Source organism: Aythya ferina (genome assembly GCF_964211825.1).
Source record: "Aythya ferina genome assembly, chromosome: 2".
Classification (NCBI taxonomy): Eukaryota; Metazoa; Chordata; class Aves; order Anseriformes; family Anatidae; genus Aythya; species Aythya ferina.
In genome coordinates, this window is record NC_140297.1 from 161,254,671 (window position 1) to 161,271,507 (window position 16,837).

The 16,837-nt window shown below is 43.4% G+C and overlaps 1 protein-coding gene and 1 long non-coding RNA gene across 6 annotated transcripts in view; one reads left to right on the forward strand and one right to left on the reverse strand.

The window, feature by feature from the left end:
• Positions 1 to 5,643: 5,643 nt before the first annotated feature.
• Positions 5,644 to 8,895, reverse strand: LOC311432909. Of its 3 annotated transcripts, XR_014690417.1 has the most exons (3): positions 8,117 to 8,883; positions 7,258 to 7,323; positions 5,644 to 7,068 (listed from the first exon to the last, which is right to left on the reverse strand). It is a non-coding gene; the product is annotated as an uncharacterized lncRNA (long non-coding RNA). The 3 variants fall into 3 exon arrangements; XR_014690416.1 differs by having other exon boundaries at positions 5,644 to 7,323; positions 8,117 to 8,895; XR_014690418.1 differs by lacking the exon at positions 7,258 to 7,323 and having other exon boundaries at positions 6,085 to 7,068; positions 8,117 to 8,895.
• A 309-nt stretch (positions 8,896 to 9,204) lies between these two features.
• FAM83H (family with sequence similarity 83 member H) overlaps positions 9,205 to 16,837 on the forward strand; it is a 30,561-nt gene continuing 22,928 nt past the window's right edge. The window contains exon 1 of one of the 3 annotated variants that reach the window (XM_084509219.1): positions 9,205 to 10,046. Coding sequence is in view for 1 of the 3 variants with exons in the window: in XM_084509217.1 (XP_084365343.1) it covers positions 14,314 to 14,329 (16 nt within the window). In the remaining 2 variants the exon portion in view is untranslated. Of the gene's footprint in view, positions 10,047 to 14,118; positions 14,330 to 16,837 lie in introns of those variants that run through there. The other 2 variants (XM_084509218.1, XM_084509217.1) reach the window with 2 other exon arrangements.

The following is a 16,837-nucleotide window of genomic DNA, read 5'->3' on the forward strand; positions in this document are numbered from 1 at the left end:
TGTTAGGCCATGTTTTCAAGTTATAATCCAGCCTGAATAAATCACAGATGAGAATGGTTCTCAACAGCTGGCATCCTGACCATAGATTTCACATTGATCAGCTAGAGGCAGAAGTCCTTCCAAGCACAGGCTGTAACTTTCTTCCAGTCCTTTGTGATTTCCAGAGGAGAAGGATGAACACTGATATACAGGAGGCAGGTATTTATGTCCTTCTTGTGTATTTTGGCAAGATTTGTCTACGTGCTATGCCAACAAAATCCTAGAATTGGGCTGAGGACAATACAGCCTTGGACTTGCCTTTCCATATTACAGTATACTTCTGCCCTTTCCTGCCAATTGTGTCAATGCACTAATTTGCTGAGCCACTATATGAAATGGATCCAGAAACAATTCAAAAATTTAATAAGTTTAAAGAGAAAATGTTATCTTTCTCAGTTTATGGTGAAGTGGCAAAGGTATAGGTACAAATGTCAGAAATAAAAAGGAAAAAAAAAAAAAACACAACAGTTAAAATACAAGATGCAAACAAGTACACGATAATGCAGAGCATCTTCATTACTGTGGACTACCCAAGGAAAGCCAATAACATTTTTCATGGAATAATCATACTTTAAGCAGCTCCCTCAAGTTCTGGGTAAGTTATTGTCTCTTCCACCAATTATTCTAGTCTGGGTTTCCTGCATTAATTCTCAGCATATGCATAATCTTGTCATCTCAGCTCTTTAACTTCTTTGTTTTCAGTATCCTCCTCATCCCTGGTAAGCCTATGTGCTGCAGGTCTGCAGCCAGAAATGGAACTTTTGTGGCTTCATGGATACTTTAGTTGTATATCTCCCTTGCATGAGATAGTGTTTTTATATACATTAGTTTTATAAGGGAAATAACTTCATATAATTTCATCAAAATGACTTGATGCCATAGCATCACTTCTGTTCATGCATCTGCCACTGCTGCTATTTAAATTCATACTGGTGAATATATGTGTAATTTATGACATGCACTCTTTTGCAGGTCAGAAGCCTGCAAAAGAGTGCCTGTCCTTAAGCAATAAGGAAAAGCAGAGTCACTTTCCCAAATGGGTACAAATTTCTAAGAACCAAGTGTCCACCATGTGTCACATCTAAATAAATAAATAAATAAATAAATAAATAAATAAATAAATAAATAAATAAATAAATATGCAGGAATGGGACCACAGGTTACCATGTACCTGAGACAAGAGTGTGACTGCATGCATTTGTTCACTAGTGAACAAGCTGGACTAGCCAGTAGGTGGGAAACAGGTAGGGTGGGTATATGGGCTCCAGATCTGGCTGGGGTATTGGACAGACATTGGAGACATGCTGATACTCAAGGGTTCCATGAAAGCATGCGTGTGTTTGTAAGTCTTGAGAGCGGGAGTGTAATTGCTTTCCCTTGAGAACTTAAATACTGATCAGCCAAATAGGAAAAACAAGACTTGACTGCCTGTATTGAGGTTACTTCTTGTAGTGTTAAATATGACTGCTGTTGATAGCAACCCCAGCTGAAGGCACCAAGTTTGGTTCCTGCAGGAAGGCATAAGGAACCCCAAGGCCCCAGATAGCTGAAGGACACAGCTATTTAGAACATTCCTTAATATTAACCTCCTCGGACAGGAAGAAAAACAGGACAGTTGGACCAAAACATGGTGTATGCAATTATATGTGTAGAAAAATATGATCTATTATGTAACGTTTTGCAGCCATTTGTTCATATGTTTACTCATACAAGTGGTGAGAAACTCATTCAGAGATTAAATAGGCTGCAGAACCATTGATCTGAACCGATAAAACTGATACAACATGTATTCACAAGATCTAACTGGAGGAAAAAAATGATACCTAATCAATAGTCAAGTATCATCAAAGTCCTGCCTTAAGAGTAGAAAAGAGATTACTGAGCCCTGCATGTGGGAATATCATTGTTTCAAGCCAAAAGCCACTACAATCACAAAGTTCGTATCCCTGTTTTATCTTAATTCACTCTGCGTCTCAGTGAGCAGCAATCAGCCATATCCATTACTGATCACACAGACCTTTGTGCTATGCGTTGGTTCAGCCTACTGTATCACCTAGTTGAAATACAGCTACAGACAAAATTTCCTAGGATAGGGAATAGAAAGCTGCTGTGGACAGAATGCTGTGTGCATTCTGTGTAAGCGGAATGCAGAATAGCCTGCTCATCTTTTCAAGCAGGTTCACTGTTACTTTGTTTGCTGCTTTCTCTCTGGGTGTTGAAGTCTAACAGCTGTAACAACTGCTGCAATCTGAAATTAGGTACACTTACTTCTGATTACTTTGTTTTATCCCACTGTAGCATCATGTCATTAACCCATATTATAAGCAATCTGGGGCAGCAAATGTCTCTTTCCTATTGGCTCTTTGTTTAAAGGTAGTCAGCATAAAAGAGCCCTGGTGAAGACATTAGTCACAAATCATAATTATCTAAGGGTATTACTAAATTAATCCAGTATGACAATAAAATTATTTAAAAAAAAAAATAAAAAATTAACAAATGCATTGGCTGACAATTCCTTAAAAATAACTAGTATTATATTGGAAATAATAAGGAAAAATAAACATAACCAACCTTCTGAATAAAAAAGCAACAAAACATTATTAATAGTTGGGGGGTGGTGATGTACGTGGAGCAGGGGCTGGACTGTGTGGAACTTAAAGTTAGCGATAGCAAAGTAGAGAGCCTCTGGGTAAGGATTAAGGGACGAACAAATAAAAAGGATGTTGTGGGAGTCTATTACAGACCATCCGGCCAGGATGACAACACCAATGAATTATTCTTTGTGGAACTAAGAGATACCTTGAGATCAACTCCCCTTGTACTTATGGGTGACTTCAACTTGCCAGACGTCAACTGGGATTACCACACGGCTGACAGTAGCAAGTCCAGGAGGTTCATAAAGCACCTAGATGATAACTTCTTGGTGCAGGTGCTAAGGGAGCCAACTAGGAAAGATGCCCTCCTTGATCTGTTGCTGGAAAACAGAGAGAGTCTTGTGGGAGACATGGCGATTGGCAGCCGTCTCAGTCATAGTGACCATGAAGTGGTTGAGTTTAGAATTTATGGAGACAGAAGGAAAACTGCCACCAAAACTTCATCACTGGATATGGGGAAAGCAGACTTCAGGCTGCTCAGGGAACTAGTCAGCAAGGTCCCCTGGGAAACTGCTTCTGAAGGCATTGGCGTCGAGCAGTGCTGGTCAGTCTTTTAAGCACTGCCTCCTAAAAGCACAGGATCAGGCAATTCCAAAATATCGGAAGTCAAGAAGGTGGGGCAGAAGGCTGGCCTAGCTGACCAGGGATCCTCTTCTGGAGCTTAGGCAGAAAAAGAAAATGTACGGCTGCTGGAAGGAGGGTCAGGCGATGTGGAAGGAATACAAGGACACTGTTCGCGTTTGTATGGAGAAAATTCATGTGGCCAAAGCCCAATTAGAGTTGAAGCTGGCCAGGTCAGTGGGAGACAATAAAAAGGGTTTTTTTTAGATATGTGACAGAAAAAAAGAGGGCCAAAGAAAACATAGGTCCGCTGCTTGATAGGGAAGGTCACCTCACAGACAAGGACACGGGCAAAGCAGAGATGTTTAATGCCTTCTTTGCCTCTGTCTTCAACGCTGATGATGGGCTTCAGGACCCAGGGTGCCCTGAGCTAGAGAACCATGACAGTGGGAATGATAAACTCCCAACTGCCCCTGAACATGTGTGGGATTTGCTGCTCCACTTGGATCAGTACAGGTCCATGGGTCCAGATGGGATTCATCCCAGGGTGCTTAGAGAGCTGGCTGACATCATCACGGAACCTCTCTCAATTATTTTTCAATGGTCTTGGGAATTTGGAGTGGTCCCAGTAGACTGGAAGCTTGCAAATATACCAATTTTCAAGAAGGGCAAGAAAGAAGACCCTGGCAATTATAGGCCTGTCAGTCTCACATCAGTGCCTGGTAAAATTATGGAGAAGATTATCCTTGAAGTTACTGAAGCGTACCTGAGGGACAATGCAGTCATTGGTCCCAGCCAACATGGGTTCATGAGGGGCAGGTCCTGTTTAACAAATCTGATTTCCTTTTATGGTAAGATCACCCATCTAGTCAATCAAGGGAAACCAGCTTATGTGATCTTTTTGTATTTCAGTAAAGCTTTTGACACAGTTTCCCATAGGATCCTACTGGACAAAATGTCCAGCATACAGCTAAACAAAAACATCATACGATGGGCAAGCAATTGGCTGACGGGCAGGGCTCAAAGGGTTGTGGTAAATGGGGCCACATCTGGCTGGTGGACGGTCACCAGTGGGATCCCCCAAGGCTCCATTTTAGGGCCAGTCCTCTTCAATGTTTTTATAAATGATTTGGATGTAGGACTAGAAGGTGTTTAGAGCAAATTTGCCAGTAACACTAAACTTGGAGGAGTTGTGGACTCTGTTGAGGGTGGAAAGGCCTTGCAGAGGGATCTGGACAGATTGGAGAGCTGAGTGATCACCAACCGCATGAAGGTTAACAAGAGCAGGTGCTGAGTCCTGCACCTGAGACGGGGCGACTCTGGCTATACGTACAGACTGGTCAATGAGATGCTGGAGAGCAGCCCCACAGAGAGGGATCCGGTGGTTTTGGTTGATAGCAAGTTGAATATGAGCCAGCAGTGTGCCCTGGCAGCCAGGAGAGCCAACCGCATCCTGGGGTGCATCAAGCATGGCATTTCTAGTCGGTCAAGGGAAGGGATTGTCCTGCTCTACTCTGTGCTGGTGTGGCCTCACCTCGAGTACTGTGTGCAGTTCTGGGCACCGCAGTATAAAAAGGACATAAAATGTCAGAGAGTATCCAGAGAAGGGCTACAAAGATGGTGAAGGGCCTAGAGGGGAAGGTGCATGATAAGCAGCTGAGGTCACTTGGCTTATTCAGCCTGGGAAAGAGGAGGCTGAGGGGAGATCTCATCACAGTCTACAGCTTCCTCATGAGGGGGAGTGGAGGGGAAGGCACCAATCTATTCTCTTTAGTCACCAGTAATAGGACCTGAGGGAATGGTGTCAAGCTGAGACAGGGAAGGTTTAGGCTAGACATCAGGAAGAGGTTCTTCACTGAGAGGGTGGTCGCACACTGGTACAGGTTCCTCAGGGAAGCAGTCACTGCACCAAGCCTGTCGGAGTTTAAGAAGGGTTTGGACTGTGCACTTAGTCACATGGACTGAATTTTTGGGTAGACTTGTGTGGTGCCAGGAGTTGGACTTGATGATCCTTATGGGTCCCTTCCAACTCAGGATATTCTATGATTCTAGTTATTGATTGGAAAGATGCAGGTAATATCCTAATTCTGTAAGTGTGATGAAGAAGTATTTTTTAAACCATTAGCAATGAGATCACCTCTGTCATGAACTCCCTTCCTAAAATCAGGCATTCTAGATAATTTTCACTCTAGAGTAAAACAGACACTGGCTCAGGAAACATCAATCCTATTTAAAGTTCAGAAAACGTGGAAGAGCTGATAATGGTAACGTAATGTTGCTGATTCATTTGTGTATACAGCAGTAGTGAGCCTGACAATAAAAGTATCTGTACGGTTTGATAGATTTTTAAGCTAGAAGAAAAAAAAGTCAATAAATACAGTTTAAAGGATGGGAGAAGAGATTTTAAAATGTTGTTTATTTAATTTACTGAAGAGAAGACTGAAAGGTGATGTGTTTATGTTAGTTGAATTATTGACAAATATTTAAGTCAAATATAGGTTATTAGACTCAATGCAGAAGACTAAATTCTATGTACATTATAACATAGGAGACTGTAGCAGAAGAGCGATAGTTTTTTCTGGCCATAAGCTTTATGAAGGCAAGTGCCACTACACTGACATTCACCTCAAATACGGTATCCAGGAAGAATATTTCAAAAGGGATCTTGCTTGCTGGTAGAAATTAGAGCCAGAGAGTATGTGGATTTTACATTCCTTGACAGATAATTTTAAACTTTATTACAAATAATTATTATTTAAGGAATAAAAGGTTTGTAAGGCCACACACTGAAACCTTGTTGAAAATTTTTGTGAAACAATCACAAAGAAAATAATTTGCAAAACAATTTTTATTTGACCTTTAGGGGGATTTGAAAATTCATGTTTCAGTATGATACATGAAAAAGACCTAAACTAAATGAAACTTGCTTTCCTTACAGTCATCTTTGGTTCAACTCAACCTAAATGTCATCTTCAGATTAGAAGTGCTATTTATCCCATCTAAATTTAGGTGTTTCTATATAAGATAGCTGATTCATCTCCCTCTGTACTCAGTGGGGTTTAGCTGTAGTTCACCTCTGTTTTCGAAGGTCTGAATAGCATCCTAGACTCCATTGACATAGTAACAAGCCCTCCAAAGACTATAAAATGATCATGGGTAACTTGCTGTGTTGTGGACACCTACATTGTAATCAACAATGTTGAGTCAAATAAATTCTGCCTTACATATATATATCATTACCAGGATGCTATTGGCAGTATCATCACTTTTTTGGGCCTCCTTTGGAATGTTGTTTCAGTTAAAATTAAATGGAAGGACAAATAAAGACAGAACTGTATCTTAAACTATTCACTTAAAAAAAGGAGACAATGTAATTTCTTAGACTAACAAATAGATACGAAAGAGCTTTGAAATTTCTTTACAACAAATGTGCTAAAACTGCTTCTTTAACACTGTCGACAGAGTATTAGGTATTTCAGGAAGCACACTCTAGGCTGTACCCCTGTCTGTGAATCTCACAAACAACCTTCCCTTCTGAAAGATGCCGTATTATAACTGGAGTGAGTTATGACTGAACTGCTGATAACTTCAGTCAGGGAAGGAATCAACTTCATCTTTGCAACAGACCCTTCACTTACAGTGTCAGTTTTCTTTGCCATTAGCGAAAATGCCAGATGACCCGGACTCGAAGCCAAACAGCTTACAAATACCACACAGCCCTGTGCATCTCTTGGCACAACCTGTGTACATCATCAAGACAGCACGGAAGGTTCAGATCACCTCATGGATGAAAACCAGCTGGTCAAAGCAGAACCTGAGTAAGAAAATGGTCATAATGTTAGATAAATGAAAGTATTTTGGAAAGCCTTCTATCACATATACCTTTCTTTGGCTGAAGGTACACACAATTGGAGCAGTCAGAGTGTAGATTAGACATATTATCAGACTCACAGGCATCAGCGGCAATAAAAAAATCAATTACAAGTTAGAAAAAGCAAATCACCATGAGGGTGGTCAAGCTTAGGAACAGGAACTGAATGAAGCTGTCGGATCACTGTCTTTGGAGATACTGAAAAAAAAAACACAGAAAATACTACTGAATAACATGATCTAATGGATTCTGAATTGAATGGGGATGCTGGACTATTTGTCTCCATGGAGACTTTTCAAACCAAAATTATTCTATGATTTCTTTCTATACTCACATAACAGTCTTTCTATACTCAGATAACAGTAACAACTAATACATTCAGCTGTCTTTTATTATCTATAAGATTCAATCTTATCCCAGTAGATGATGATCACAGTTATTCATGCTTTTGAACAACTGCATTAACCAACCATGCTTCAACTTTACATAATACAGCAGAGTATCTCCTCAGCAATGTGTTAACCACAAGAGCATCAAACTGACCAAGTACTCCTTACACTGGCTTCTTTGGATAAACACCTTTGGATAAATTCTAAGTTGTGCTTCTTACCTCCAGGGTGTGCACATGGAAAATACAAAGATCATCTGAAGTTCTAAATTTTGATGGAGATTGTCATAACCATCCCAATGGCACAACAGAACTTTCCATCAGAAAGCAAATTTGCTTAGGCTTACTTGTATTTTAAAACATTTATTTGATCTTGCCTTTTCTAACAAAGATAGCAACCTACACGTTGAAAACAAGAACAACATAAAAACTTTATCAAAGGAAAATATTCCAAGACATACACAATTATACCAAAGAGAAGAGGAAAACAGCAAGACAAAGCAGAGATAAGTCACGTGATGGATGGATGATTGCTGCTGGAAACATCTACTTGCAGCTGAAATCACTGACAGATAAGAAACTGCAGAGTTCAGATTGTTTTACCTCCATAGATGGCCATCCATCCTGCATTCTTTGTATCCCTAAAAGGTGTAATTCTTGAAGTCTTCAACTAAGCACTCAAAGTAAGTGGGGCATTGTAAATAGAATATTCCTGCTCCAGTTCCTTTCCTCCAAAATAGAGATAATCACACCATCACAGCCCAATTGAGTACTTAGAAATTAATTGATGTTTGTTGAGCATTCCAGCAGTATACTGATGAATAGCACGGCAACACCTACATGGAAGTTAATAACTCCATTCAGTCTGGTGCTTAAGTGGCGTGTGGTGAATAATGCCCTGGGCAACACAGTGAAGGATGATTAAAAGCTGTATTTACTGGTTACCTCCTCAGTTGGAACTCTCTCCGTCCTTTTGCATTGAGTGAAATAAGCTCCTTCTGAAAAATTTCCCACAAGGATGCTACTGATGTCTGTACAATCGTGCACATTTCCAAGTTCTGAAGACATCCCCTCCTGTCTTGGCTCCTTAATATTAAATTACGCTTTCTAATGCTTACACGAAATTATCATACAATACATGACCATACAGAAGGAAGCAAGACCCAGGAATGGACGGTACGGGATGCGCGGGCACGCCCTGACTGCGCTGTGCGTGCACATGCACCACGCATCACGGCTCACCCGGCCGCGCCCGGCCTTCCTGTGCCGCTCGCCCTCGGCCACAGCGCCCGGCCGCCCCCCGCGCCCTCTCGCTGCAGGGCCCCGTCCCGCCGTCCTAGCGCTGCGCGGGCACCCAGGCGCCGCCAGCAGGACAAGCTCAACGAGCGCCGAGGCCGCGTTCCCCGCCTCTGGAACATGGCGCCCGCGTCGCCCCGGCCCCGGCCCCGGCCCCGGCCCCGGCCCCGCCCCCGCCCCCGCCCCCGCCCGCCGCGGTGCCCGGGCCCGCCAGAACCGGGCTGCCAGGCCTGAGTCACCGCCGCCTCCCGCGGAGCCGCCTCCCGCCGCGCCCTCCCAGCCGCCCGGGCACCGCCCGGCACACAGCAGCCGCGGCGGTTGCCAGGCTGAATAAGATAGAACATGAAAGGCGAAATAACAGGAGCTGCCACGCCCGGGGCTGCGGGGAATCTCGCTTAACCCTTCTCAGCCTGCGCTTGAAGCTGGCCCCAACTCCACGCGCGGCTGCAGTGCCAGCAGGACAGCCCCTCTGCCAGCGAGGCCGGGGTGCAAATGACAGTGTACGGGGCGGGGGGGCCGTGCAGGGAGACGGGGGAGGCACGGCTATGGCCTCAGATACACTTTCGCACAGCACCCCCAGGGAGACAGGAGGGGCCGCGGGTACAGCCTCAGGTACTCTTTAGGGGCACTCCCAGGAAGATGGGGGTGTGTGGGCATGGCCTCGGGTACCTTTCAGAGGCATGCCAGTGCCCTGCTGTGGAAGAGGGAGGCCGAGGGTCCAGCACTCCAGTCACTCCTGTTGTGATGGTGCCATGGCTCAGGCCCCATGGGTGCACAGTGCACAACACAACAGTCTCCCCAGCATGGACCCCTGAGCATGGCCAGTCCCTCCTGAGCCCAAACCCTCAATTCCAGGGCAGCTACTGGACTACGGTGTGCATGGGCCAAACCTGGGACTGGCAGCCAGGGTCCCTGCACGGCTGTCAGTACTGAGCCTGCTTCCCAGGCCTGCTCCAAGGCCCAGGCCTGAGCTGGTCTGACAGGCTCCGGGCAGACGGAAGGGAGAGGCCGCCTGCGGCTCAGGAATGTGCAGCCCTTATCTCTGGCTCCCCTGCAATCCTGGGGAGGGAATAACTCTCCGGAGTTTGCCTTTCTCTCGCTCTTACTCACCCTCTGCCCTGGGTGGAGCTTGATTCTCGCTGGATTGGAGGTGCCTGTGAATCAGGCTGCAGGCACGTCCAGGGGAGCGGAGAGCTGGAGAGCACGACCCACCACCTGCCCTGGCTCACCTGGGAAGGTAGGAGAAGTTCAGGCACCTCCTGGGGTACCTGAATGGCTTCATGAAGTGGTGGGCAGGGGCTGGGGAGGTCCTCTCCTGCTCTTCTGCGCAGGACTCAGTGCTCAGGATTTGGGGCAGGGACTTTCTGCAGGTTGTTTGTGGGCAGGAGATGGCTACTTTGTGGGGCCGAAAGGTTCTAGTGGCAGGAGCTGCCATCTGTGCCATGACTGCAGTAGGAGGAGAAACCCAGCAGGAGACAGAAGAGGTGAGTGGGGAGGGAGAGTGCTCCAGCACAGTCGGACACAGCACTGTGGCTAGTGAGGGAAGAGACCTGTTGTTTCTTCGGTAGCCTGATCAAAACTTATCAGTGAATGCTTCGCTGAGCCTGTGGCCCATCTCCTTTGAGAAAGCCCCAGGGAGGGTACATTTCCAGACTTAGCCCTGTCCTCAGGAAGAGATCTCACAACTTGACTCAGCTTCCCACGACAGAGTCTGAGCTGGCCATCTCCTTGGACAGAAAACCCTGTAGGCATGTGTGCTCAGATGACTGGGATGAGGACTTTGCTGGTTGTATGGCTGGAAGAGCCAAGGTCTGAAGCAGGCAAAGAGCCATGAGACATCTGTTGAGGCCCACTGCACCCATACTTGCTTTGACCTCACTCCGCATGCATGGGTGTGTAGCTGTCTGCTGACATGGCTTGCAAGCAGCGACACAGACGTTCATGCACGTACATGCAAAAGCACAGACAGATGCGTGTGGACACATGCATGCACAGGCACACACGCATATAGCTCATTTTTTCCACAGATGTGAGCCTTCTGGTTTTGTGTGTGGAAGGGGAAGGTCTTGTATTCGTGGCACTAAAATGACTGAGGTCAATAGAATTCAATTATGGCTTTTGTCTGGCCTGAGGACCAACGTTCTCTATCTTCTAAAACAGTTAGAGGGGAAGGAGGCACTTGGAGAGGGACAGAAGCCTTTAAAAACCTTATTCTGCTGAAAGAAATTAATGCATGAAAGTTGCAATAAGCTCAGCTGTAAATACAGGAGTAACAACGCTAGGCAACAAACCAGCCCCCAAGCAGAGCAGTGACACACTGCAGAACACAGGGGGTCGGTATCCCTTTGCACAGCTTACAATAGCATGTGTTTTCATTGAACAGTGAGTAAAGAAAGAGACAAGCAGTCAGAAAAAAGATAGCAATTCTTCACCCCTTTGCAGGGGCACAGGGTTGCAGATTGGTGAGGCAAAGTTACTTTAATTTTAGCCTAACTCCCATTGATCTGATGGGCTTCAGAGCTGTGTATGAATTACTGAGAGCTGTATTTGCTTGTCACATGGCAGTGCAAATAGGAGTATATTGAGGAAGAAAAAAGTTATGCTTATTGTGTGGCTGCAGGGAAAATTGCATGCCAAAAGAAAAAACAAAAATGTCATACCAGAGTCTGGTTTGATTGTGACAGAGTAGGATCGTGGAACAGAAAAAAGATACCTGTCTTTTCTTTCTCATTGTTCAGGCAATCTGAATTTTCTGAGCAACAAAAATTTAGCCCCAAACCTTGTAGTATTGGACTTTTTTCTATTTTATAAGTGGAACACTTTTGGACTGCTTATCATGCCTCATTTGGCAGGTCTTAATGAGGAAGAACAGTTTTGTGAATAGATTTCTAAAATCTAAGTCATGGTATGGGGTAGAGTAAAGGCCAAGGGTTGCATGCAGTTCTCCAAATTATGTGTTACATTATTTGGCCTTTTTCTTGAAGTTATACACGTTCACTAGTACATAAAGAAGCAAAAGGATTGACCGAACAAGAGTAAATTCGGCATAAGTGTTGCCAGTGCTTCAGGTAATCTCTCTGTAGAGGCCCCTTTTGCATGCAGAATCACACTTCAGTTTTCGGTTTGTGTTAGCATACGTAAGTAGCTGTAAACATTGAATTTTGGCCTAGTATCTTTCTGCAGGCTGGATTTACACATACCACTTCATGCTCTTTATTGCATAAGACAGTTAAGATTGACATGCTGTCTCAATAACCACTTCACAAGGAAAATTATGACATGTAATTTTTCTTTTACTTTTCCTTTCCACTGTGCTGTAGGAAGATCCCATGGACATTCCAAATGTATGGCTACAGCAAAGAATATTTTGTGGGATCCCTTGCACAGAGTAGCAAGCAGAGGGGAATGGGAGTCCAGCAGGTGGTCTGAAGTGCTGACCAGGTTCCCAGTTCTGCTCTGCCACATGCTGGTAGCACACAGTATGTTTACTACTCACCTCGGTCATTATATCAGTTCATAGGGTGAGCTAGCAAACGTATGTAATATGGAAGATAAAGTTGTAATCTCTGGAAGCTCAGTGAACAAACTGATTAAATGAGTCGAAGCAGTGTTTTATCTAGTGACTGTGACTTCAGATGAAATTAAACTCCTAGACCACAGCAGGCTAATACAGTGTTTTTTAAAACGAGGACTGTGATTCATATAAAACCATCTAGAGTAAAGAAGTTGATCACATTCACTCAGATGCTTTGACATAGGGTGATAGTAGGGGCTGCTCAGATAACCAGAAGAGAAAGCCTATAGTTATACATATGGCATTGTAATAGGAATAACAAATTTCATATTTTTATGTTCTAAACAGAAAGTTTGACAGTAACCCAGGCTTTGAGCCTACAGCCTACAACCAAGAGAACTTTAGAATGTGAACACAGAGACTTCAGCAGAAAATGCAGAAAGGAAGATCGAAAGAGGAAGGATAATTGCTGTGAGGATTTAGCAGATGCAGCTGTGGCTGAGAAAGTGCCTAATTCAGAGTACTGCCCACATTTCACGAGACTGTTCTGCGGAACATATCTAAGCCTTACTTGATGAGAAGAGAAGTTAATAGGAAGGTAATTAAGTCTCCAGTGTGGCCCAGAATCCAGTGTTTTTCCAGCCACAGCTCTTGTAAAATTTCCATGGCAATACATTATTTCTAAACCAGGAAATTCTGGAGTATCCTTGAAAACTGAAAGATCTCTACATCAAGTTTCTAATCTACAAGAACATCACAATGAGATTGGCAAGTAAGAGGCCTTAAATTGAGAAACCCTTTCTCAGAAGAAGTTTAATACTTAGTATAGAAAGCTAGCACATGTAGGAGTAGCTCTTGGAAAGGATGAGCATAGCTGTCACTATTAATTGACTGCTGCAGCAGGATTACAAAGCACTAGCCATCCCTCCATTACACAATGCAGAATTAAAAACAAACAAACAAAAAAACAGAAACACCTCAAACAGTATTCCAGGAGACAGGTCCACCCCCCAGTCGGTTACTTACTACAGCATTTTCTTGAGAGCAAACCAACATTTTCCATGTCTTGTTACCACAATGCCAGCCCAAGTAGTTTTACCATAGGCAATACTGTTCTCTCCTAAAGCTGACCCTCCCAGAATATTAGCAACCTGTTTTCCTATCTTCTTTTTTATCAAGCCAAATATAATTTTTAAATAGTTTGTTTGTAGACTTTGGGGGTTCAGAATATCTTGGAAATCTGAAAATTTTTCACAGCCCACCATAAGGAAATATGTGATGTCATTTAACATGACTGTATGGGCCAGCTGTGGCCTGCTCATTCTTGCCTTCTGGATCACAGTTTGAAAATCACTGCTTCACATTTTTCTACAGGATATAATTTTGATGACGCTCAAAATCACTGATTCATTTCTTCACCCGAGTTTGGCAAATACTGATTGTTGAGAGAGGTTTTGTGTCTGTGTTTGGAGACTAGCAGGCTAACGTAAATTCTTTTAAGTTGCCCTTCTTTTCTTGCTGTTATCCGGGGCAATGAAAAGACAAGGTGTTCAAAAGCTCAGCAAATTGTGCATATACTTGCATATAAATGTGGGGTCTTGGGCAGAGATCATATCTTACTACCCCTTTCCAACCAGTATGAGACAGCCTTTGCTTCCTCTCAGGCAGTTTCCTATGCTGGTGTATAGAACACTGTAAAGACCTCAGCTTTTGGGAGTGTCTTAAAGCAGAGAAGCAGGTCCAGCCAGGGAAGTCATCATTTGAGAGAGGCAGACTAAGAACTTGCCATGCAGGCAAAACACGTAACAACAAGCACTGGAGTCAGCACTGGAAAGGAAGATAGAGACAGCTTGAGGTGCTGAGGCATCACCGGGGGCTGACATCAGGCAGCAGCAGATGAGAGGGAAAGGAAACACTGAGCCAGTTTACTTTTGCTTAGACTGGAGAAATACAATCCACCACTTTTGATTCACACCTGGCACAGAGGAGAATGAAGAAAAATGCAGGTCTGTTTTTCTTTTTCTTTTTCTTTTTTCTTTCTTTCTTTTTTTTTTTTTTAATTGTAGGGCTTTGTGGTCTTACAGTGATCATTCAGACAGCATTGTTGAGACTAGAATTTCATGGTACTCTTCTAGAAAAAAAAAAATAAAGTCCAGTGAAATGGAACAATGTCAAAAGGCATTCAATGATGCACAAACCAACAAGGTCTATATTTTTTCCATTTTCTGATCTTAGTTTTAGTCTGAAGGGAGTTTTTTTACATAACTAGCTTTATCTGTCACTTTTCCCTGCTCTGCCTTGATTAAAGATTTCCTTATGACAACCTTTTTCTGTGCAGGGGTACTTGTAGACTGTGATCACATCATCTCATACTGTTTTCAGTATTAAGTGGGTGACATTCTCTGATCTGATAGCTTTACTGGATCACAAAACTGATTGCTAGTGTTAAGTATCAAACAAAGTCACTCCCAATTACACCAGTGTGAACAGAACCAGACCTCAGGCCAAGCCAGAAGGAAATTTCCCAAGGAGACTCTCCTCAAATCATCAGGTCCTGATAACTGCAAAGGGATAGCTGCATGCTCCTTTCTCTCCTCCTGTTTCTCCTCTGCCAGTGTGTTTTGGCTGGGGAGGGGAGCAATTACATTGGTAACTACATGTACAGAGGTGCACTGGCACAGGAGCAACCAATGCAGTGTCTTTGGGAAAGCCTAAGCAGATGGGTGGGGGAAATCTTTGCTGTTGAGAGACTGAATCCCGTCTCTCATCAGTCCATTTTATCTGCCTTCATCTCCTACTTGTTAAGTTTTCAAAACGCTCCTTCGTGCTTTCCTTTATCCGCTGCCCCTAAGCATGGGAGGAGTTACTCATAAACAGCTACAAAGTCTGCCTTCCTTTTCTCCTTCAGCTTCCTCCTGAAGAAAAACAAGAGTCCCATATTACCATGCTAAAAAGTAACTTCTGAAGAGCCAGTGTACTGAATACTTGTTTCTTTATACTGCCTCTTTGTACCTGTCTGTGTTCTACTATACTTAGTGAAAGAATTTCTTGGGAAGGGACTTCTGTAGTTTGGGTTCATTCTGTACCTAATATAGTAAAGGTCTCATTCATGACTGATGCTCTTGATACTTACAAATTTGGTGAGCATGATTTTATGAAATCATAGAATATCCTGAGTTGGAAGGGAGCCACAAGGATCATTGAATCCAACTCCTGGGTCTCCAAAGGACCACCCAAAAAATCAGACTATGTGTCAGGGAGCGTTGTCCAAACTCTTCTTGAATTCCAGCAGGCTCAGTGCAGTGGCCACTTCCCAGGGGAGTCAGTTCCAATGCCCGACCACCCTCTCAGTGAAGAACCTTTTCCTGATACCCAGCATGAACTGCACCTGTTGTAGCTTCAAGCCATTTCCTCAGGCTCAATGAATAATAAACAATTTAGGAAAACAGAGAACTGCATGAAATTCCAAGTAATAACAACTGCCTTCTAGAACAAAAAAATAGAGGACACTGTGAATCAACACTATTTTTTTACAGACTTAATGAAATGCCAATTCTATGTGACATTGCAGCTTTGTATGGGGAAAATGGGATCCAGTGTGGTGACTTGTCAAATGATAAATGAAAACTAGTCTGGAATCTCTGTAAAAGTAAATTCACAACTTGCTTTCTCTTTATTCATTTACTCTTTATCATGGACCGTGATATTCTTTATAAGACTTTATCTGTCTCATGCATGCAAAAGTATTACTTTGCCTTTTCTTTAGGCGTTGTGATGGTTCTTACATTAAAAAACTCCATCAAAAAATGTTTTTCCTGTCTCCCTGTAGAAGCTAGCTGTAGTACGCTGCCTATAAACCACATAATTCCAAAACTATTGATATGTACAATGCTAAATTTGCACATCTCCCTGTTGTTCCTTTGCACCCTTCACTTGTTTTCCATCTGTTTATCATGTCTAATGGGGTCTAGATTATGAAATCTTCTTAAGCAAGCACCAATTTAATAATTGCATCTAGCAACAACGGGATTCTGACTCCCAATCAGAATCTTTTATTATGGCTGAAAAATGATTGAAACCAGCAAGTATACTTGCCTGTATCCACTTGGGATTCAGGAAAATTAGTTTCTTGCCGCTAGGACCATTCAGCAACAGCAGGACTGAAAGAAAGAAACAAACCATAGTAATCCTGTCCTATAAATCAGCAGGATAGTCATTGCTTCTTAGTGGTCCAAAATAAAATAGAATATTATGAAAGGAACACAATGTAAAACATTACTCTGTGCTGGTGCAGCCTCACCTTGAGTACTGTGTATGGTTTTGGATGCCACAATATAAGAAGGATACAAAACAATTAGAGAGTGTCCAAAGGAGGACAACAAAGATGGTGAAGGAAGATGTATGAGGATTAGCTGAGGTTTGTTCACTTGGTTTGTTCAGCCTAGAAAAGAGGAAACTCGGGGGCAACCTCATTGCTGCAGTTTCCTCACTTGGGGAGCAGAGGGACAGGCACT